Raw genomic sequence first — 6338 nt, forward strand, 5'->3', positions numbered from 1 at the left:
TACAGGACTTTATTCATCTCCTAAATATACAAAAGAATAAAAACTTAGTTACTCAATAATATGGACTTAAAATTGTAAGACATACCGACTCAGTTAAATACTTTCCTAAATATGTCATGGTCCCACTTAGTTATTAAAAAGATTCAGCCAAACATACCCCTGCCCCAAAACAAAATACCAGTTCTACATGTTTCTAGTCGCATCCACCATTAACTGGATTTCAGGGTGATAGCGAAGTTCGACCACCCTCAGCTGATTCAACTGAAAGAATAATACCAGGAATGAGCAATACAAAGGAATAGCAGTCAATTATTTAGGAGTGCTTGAAGGGCACACAAGGATTATAGCGACGTTACTCGCCGATGTTGTTGATCAAAGATATAGTACCATTTTTAACTGTAACCAAAGATTCTACAATACTAAGTTGATTTAGAAATATTAAACTAACCAAATAAATAAAGAACTAGGAAGTTGTCACAACAACACAAGTTTCAGAGCTTTATCACTACTGCACTAAAATAATTTGCTGAAATTAAATTTAGTCCAGCCATGAAAAGGAACTACAATCAGTTTGCCCTTCCATCAGCTTTTCCATCAAAGACTGAAATCATTCGTCCGCAGGGGGAGATTGGCTGTATTATAAAAAATGAACACATAAACGATGAAGATACCAAACAGGAGAAAATAAGCAGTAATAACAAACTCTCAGAATATATGTTTACAAACCTGCGATATCTTTCATGCATGGGACTTTCAGGACCACCATAGTTAGGACTGTCCCTAGCATCAGGCACAGCATTTGGGCTCCTTCCATAACCATTGTAAGGGCTGGCATTCCCTTTTTCATTGGGACTTCCAGAGCCATGTCCATTTTCAGGGCTAGTCTTCCCAGTATCACGAGGACTACGGCTAGAACCACGACCATTTTGAGGACTTGTCCTCCCTCTTTCTTCAGGACTATGAGAAGGAGAAATGGCATGGTCAGTTCTCCCTCGCTCTTTGTGATAAGGACTGCGGCTGGAGTCCCGAACAGGATCAGAATCCTCCCTTTCTCTTCTATATGGACTGGGGCTTCTGCGCCCATATGCAGGGCTAGCTCGCTCCCTCCTAGGGGGGCTTCTGCTACGGCTTCGGTCACGGCCATAGTCAGGGCTGCCCCTCTCTCTCTGATATGGACTGGGCCCACGACCGTAATCAGGACTACCTCTTTCTCTCCTATAAGGACTAGGGGATCGTCTTCCATCACGGCTTCTATCACGTTGACGATCACGTCCTCTCTCAGGGCTATATCCATTTCTCCTATCATCATCATCTTTTACAGCAAATTCAACAGAAATAACTCGATCCAGTAACTTACTGTTTAGAAAAAGAAAAACTTTTATTAACAATGTTAATAAGCCAATTATAAAATATACTGGGAAGTTAAAATTAACAAGATAAACATCATTTATTCGTTAAACTAACTTGCTAAAGTATACAGATAAACAGAAAGACCGAGAAAAAATGTCAAATATCTTGTCAGTAATCATGCATTCACTAGAGGCTAATGACAGATTTGAAAGCAGAATTCTGCAACAAAAATGATTTTACCAAATACATTAAATTACCTCATATTTGTAGCTTCCAGTGCTCTGCTAGCATCATCTTCCGATTCATACTGAACAAAAGCAAAATTCCTTCTGATCCTAACACTGACTATCTTACCATATGGTTCAAAGTGCCTCTCCAAGTCCCTTGTTCTGGTATGGTATGTATCAAAATTAATTACAAACAAGGTCTTTGATGGCCTCCCATTAGCTGAGGGTCTTCTTGAACTAGATGGCCTTCTAACACCACGTTCATGCTGCAATACATTATGTGAATTGGTCATGAAAACATAATGGATCAAAACAACACTCTAACCCAAAGAGACTAATTATGTGTTACCTTTGTCCATTCCACACGGAGTCTTCGTCCCTTCCGACCAAATTCCACTCTATCAAGAGCACGAATAGCAGCCTCAGCATCTCTTTCATCTTCCATATAGATAAAAGCAAATCCTACAGATCATGTAAACTTTTCTCATTTAGGTACTAAATTAAACTTATCAAAAAACTGAAATGAGACGTTTCTGTCCATTACACCAATCAACAAACACTTGACGTCTGATGTGATAAAACGGCCTTTCTGCCATGCACAATCAACACTGCTCGGAAATTAAAATTTTGGCAAACCTCCTTATTTTATAAACTAATTTGACCAATAGAATTAGCAACAGACCTTGATAAGTAAACAAATTGATGTCAAGAACAAGAACCCAAAAGTGTATGTCTCATGAGGGTCAATGGAAAATGAGTGCCTTCTCCATCATTCTGCTGCCTCTCCTGTGAGGTTGGCAATATTTCAACCTCGAAACATGTCCAAAAGAGGGCTGGGCAAAGGCACAAAAATTGAAAGGCAAATGTGACTGATGAATACGTGGAACAGGTGTGTCATTGCGGATCAAATTGAAGAATTCTTCATTAAAAGAAGATGTGCATCACAGGCAGGAAATGGATTTCGGACAAGCCCATCCATTAGCTTGGGAGAAAATGGATATGCCAAGATAATCCTGCGTCAAAGAAAACGTTGAGTATGGGGGTCGATGCTACCAAAAAAGATGATTTTTTTACTCAAAAATATCTTGATCCCCCACAAATGCTCAACCAGAAGCTGTACACCAAGGTCCAACTCCTGAAACAGAATCACCAGCAGACACCATGTAGTGTCTGAACCACAGGTTGTCAAAAGTGCTGCTCCCATGCTGCTGAGTGTCTTAAAGGTCTGATTGCAAAGGTGCAACTTGCGGATGTTTACTTACTCCCGTCTTGAACTTAATGTTAAGGTTGACAAATGATTGAGATACTTCTCCACTTGGCAAGTTAAACGTTTGAATTATAAATCAACCAATTGGTTATTATAAACATTTACTACCAGATAACAGGACAGTTTTCATTCTAGACCAAGTTACTCTTCCTGAGTTTGAATTTCTCTGGGGAATGTATAAATATAACACAATTTACGTTTAATAACTGAATTGGAAAAATATAGTTATTAATTCACTACACAGTTCCCAACCACACGAAGCCACAATCAAATCTAAAACTCACGAAAAATAAATAGCTATCACACAATAAACTCAATGTTTAAAATTGCAATCTGCTCAAAGAAAATCCGTCTTCAAAACTTTCAAGATTTTATGCTATATATACACCTAAATATTCATGTTTAACCTCAAATATTGACTCCAGGATAATCCCCATCCAATCCCAACGACAAAAAGAAATGGAAACTAATAACTCGTCCACCCTAACATATACAAAAGAGAATTAAAAAAGAAAAAACTTACCAGACTTCATATCCACCCTGTCAACCTTCCCATATCGTCTAAAAAGCCGCTCCAACTCTGACTGCCGGGCATCATATTCAAAATTTCCACAGAAAATAGGCTTCATTTTCCCTGAACGCAGGTTAAAAAAACACTCAAAGTCACCATGTGCAAACATGAATATGCATAAATAACAAAAAAACAAACAAAAATTACATGAATAATATTGTTATGCTGCAAGGGATGCAAGGCAATAATGAACCTAAACATTAGAACTTTCCACACCACCACATCCATCACTAAACCACGTGAATAATGAAAAGAAAACTTATGAAAATATAGACACATAGAAAAGAACCTTCCGAAAATTTGAAACATAGGCTATTACATCTAAAATCTAAAAAGAAAATTCAAAGGGATTAAATTTAATTAATGGAGAGAAAATGGACATACAAAGAGATAGAAAAGAAGCTTACTTTGTACAACAGAAAGGATTCAAACCCGATTGGTTGGCAAGAATCTCAAAGAACAGAGTGTAACAGTGGATCGAGAACTTGAATTTGGTTCCAGATCTCAGATCTTGGTTTTTCCTAAAAATTGAAAAAACCAAAAGAAATAACCTTGAGTGAGAGACGCAGAGGAAACATAAAAATTGGAGATGGAATCGAATGAATCGGAAAACAATGGATCACCTTGCATGAGAAAGATAAGTATTGGGCTGGAACCCTAAGCAGAGCAGAGAGTAACAGATATTTTTTTGGTTGACCAAGACAAAGATGCGGATCTCAGGAAAATACCTATATATAGAATCAATTTTTTTATTTCTGCCTAAATGCCCCTTATCTTTCTATGTTTTGCAAACTATTCCCTAATTTTACCCCTTTTATTCCCCCGACCACATAATAACTACGGGAAATTTGCAAATATTATTTTATGTCTACATAGATTAGTTTTTTAAAATTTGATAAAGAAAAACAATTTACTTTAAAATTAAAAGCATAAATTATGCATTTGTTATTAAACTCTAAAAATATATCCCTTATGAAAGAATACTATTATTAAACATGTTTACTAAAATTGATTGCTTAAATAATTAGCCAGATAGACTTTAGTATTCATACACATCTTTCATGTAATATTGATACATAGACTAGATTTTTTTACCCCAGTAGGACGGTTGTGCTTTTTAATTTCCCAAACAGCTCATTGTTCCTAATATATACCTCAATAGTATGGTTTTAATTGTAGGTGAAAATTCGGTTTCCTGGAACACGAATTTTACCTTACAAAATGTAATTTTTTTTTCTGTATCCCAGTCAGAATTCAGTCCCAAGGACCCGAATTCTGAACTGGGTTTTTTATTTTTTTTTTCATTTTCTTTAAATAAATAAGAATTAAGATTTTTGATTTTTTTGAATAAAATATTTTTAAGAGTTAATTTTTCTTTTGTGAAAAATATTACATTAGAGGTTAAAATTATTTTAAAAATAAAATATATTTAATAATGTGTTTTTAGTTATTTTAGGTATTATTTGAAACAATGAAAAAATAAATAATTTTTTTGTCTTTTTGTTTGTTGATTTTAAAATAGATTTTGTATTGTGTAGTAAGTTATTTTATGTGTAATTTGAAAATATTAAAGTAAATTTAATTTAATTTTTTTATAATTTGTGTAGTATTAATTATTTTTAATGGATGTTTATAAATATTGAAATTATAGTTATGTTTTAGTTTTGGATAATTTTTAAAATTTGTATATTATAAACATTGAAAATTTGTAAAAAATAATTTATAACCATTTCATTATTGGAATTTAAATAATTTTGTTACTTGTTTTTTGTTTATGTAAAATAAGTAACAATAAAAGATAATAAGAAAATATGTAGCATTGAATTGAATCAAGTATAAATTTATTGAACACAATTAAAAGTACAACATAAACTAAGTGGTTGATATGGATCATCTAAGTGCAGGATTATTAGGACAATGATTTCTTGTGTGTTATTCAGTTCTACAATAGGAACACTTTCTAGATTGTCTTCCTTCCTTAATGTTCATCTCAGTCCTAATTCTACTTGATTTAGGATGACCCCTCTCGCTTCTTTCTGTGGCAGGATGAGGCCAAACCTGTGACCCTTGTTTTCATATACTTTCATGACGACATCCAACCTATAATGGGGACTTATGTACAAAAGTCGTGATGTGCATGCTTGCAAGCTGCAATAACATGTGAACATGGTAGATGTATTTTTTTAAACTTTCCACAATCGCACCACCTTTCATCTAATCTGACTACAAATTTTCCTGCAGGACGTATTTCTCTAGGATTCACCATCTCCTCCACTCTGAATCTTGTGGTATTTCTATCAAATTCAACGACGTGGTGCGTGTTTGACTTGGAGTCCGCATCTTGTAGGAAGTTGGTCGCATATTCAGAGTACACATGACCAGCATTGACCATTGCAGTTATTTGCCTACCTCTTTTCGTGAAGTATGTGTTGCACTTGGTGTACGTGGCCAATACTATGGATGAAATTGGCAAATTCCTTGTCTTCTTCAGGACAAAATTTATTGCTTCCAATGAGTAGTTCCTCTAATGTAACATTTTTCACAAAAGAAAAATTAACTCTTAAAAATATTTTATTCAAAAAAATAAAAAATGTTAATTCTTATTTATTTTAAAAAATGAAAAAAAAACCTACTTTAGAACTGACCGGGATACAAAAAAAAATTACATTTTGTAAGGTAGAATTCGTGTCCCAGGAGACCGAATTTTTACCTACAAATAAAACCATGCTATTGAGGTATATATTAGGAGTGATGTCTGGGAAATTAAAAAGCAAAAGCGTACTACTGCGGTAAAAAAATCAAATAGATTATAGATTATATATATATATATATATATATATATATATGTAGTTGAAGTTTTAATAAGTTCTAAAAGATTATTAATAAATACACATATTTGCTTCTTGTATAAGCATGTAAATTA

At 34.1% G+C, this 6338-nt stretch overlaps 1 protein-coding gene across 2 annotated transcripts; it reads right to left on the reverse strand.

The window, feature by feature from the left end:
- Nucleotides 1–282: 282 nt before the first annotated feature.
- On the reverse strand, nucleotides 283–4189 carry LOC114191098 (serine/arginine-rich splicing factor RS40-like). Of its 2 annotated transcripts, XM_028080269.1 has the most exons (8): nucleotides 4039–4189; nucleotides 3823–3936; nucleotides 3368–3478; nucleotides 2260–2590; nucleotides 1927–2039; nucleotides 1608–1843; nucleotides 727–1356; nucleotides 283–632 (listed from the first exon to the last, which is right to left on the reverse strand). In XM_028080269.1, the coding sequence occupies exons 5-8, from the start codon at nucleotides 2020–2022 to the stop codon at nucleotides 608–610; spliced, it is 987 nt and encodes a 328-aa protein (XP_027936070.1). In that variant the 5' UTR covers nucleotides 2023–2039; nucleotides 2260–2590; nucleotides 3368–3478; nucleotides 3823–3936; nucleotides 4039–4189; the 3' UTR covers nucleotides 283–607. The 2 variants fall into 2 exon arrangements, with proteins under 2 accessions (XP_027936070.1, XP_027936069.1); XM_028080268.1 differs by lacking the exon at nucleotides 2260–2590.
- Nucleotides 4190–6338: the final 2149 nt, after the last annotated feature.

Source organism: Vigna unguiculata, chromosome 7 (genome assembly GCF_004118075.2).
Source record: "Vigna unguiculata cultivar IT97K-499-35 chromosome 7, ASM411807v1, whole genome shotgun sequence".
In the NCBI taxonomy this organism is placed as follows: domain Eukaryota; kingdom Viridiplantae; phylum Streptophyta; class Magnoliopsida; order Fabales; family Fabaceae; genus Vigna; species Vigna unguiculata.

Excerpts from the sequence above, each read along its gene's own strand:
- LOC114191098 (XM_028080268.1), bottom strand. The coding sequence starts at position 3,473 with ATGAAGCCTATTTTCTGTGGAAATTTTGAATATGATGCCCGGCAGTCA. Across the intron at positions 1,357-1,607 it reads CTGGAAGCTACAAATATGAG|TAAGTTACTGGATCGAGTTA; the intron begins GTAATTTAATGT and ends TTTTCTAAACAG. Across the intron at positions 633-726 it reads ATGCATGAAAGATATCGCAG|CCAATCTCCCCCTGCGGACG; the intron begins GTTTGTAAACAT and ends TTTATAATACAG.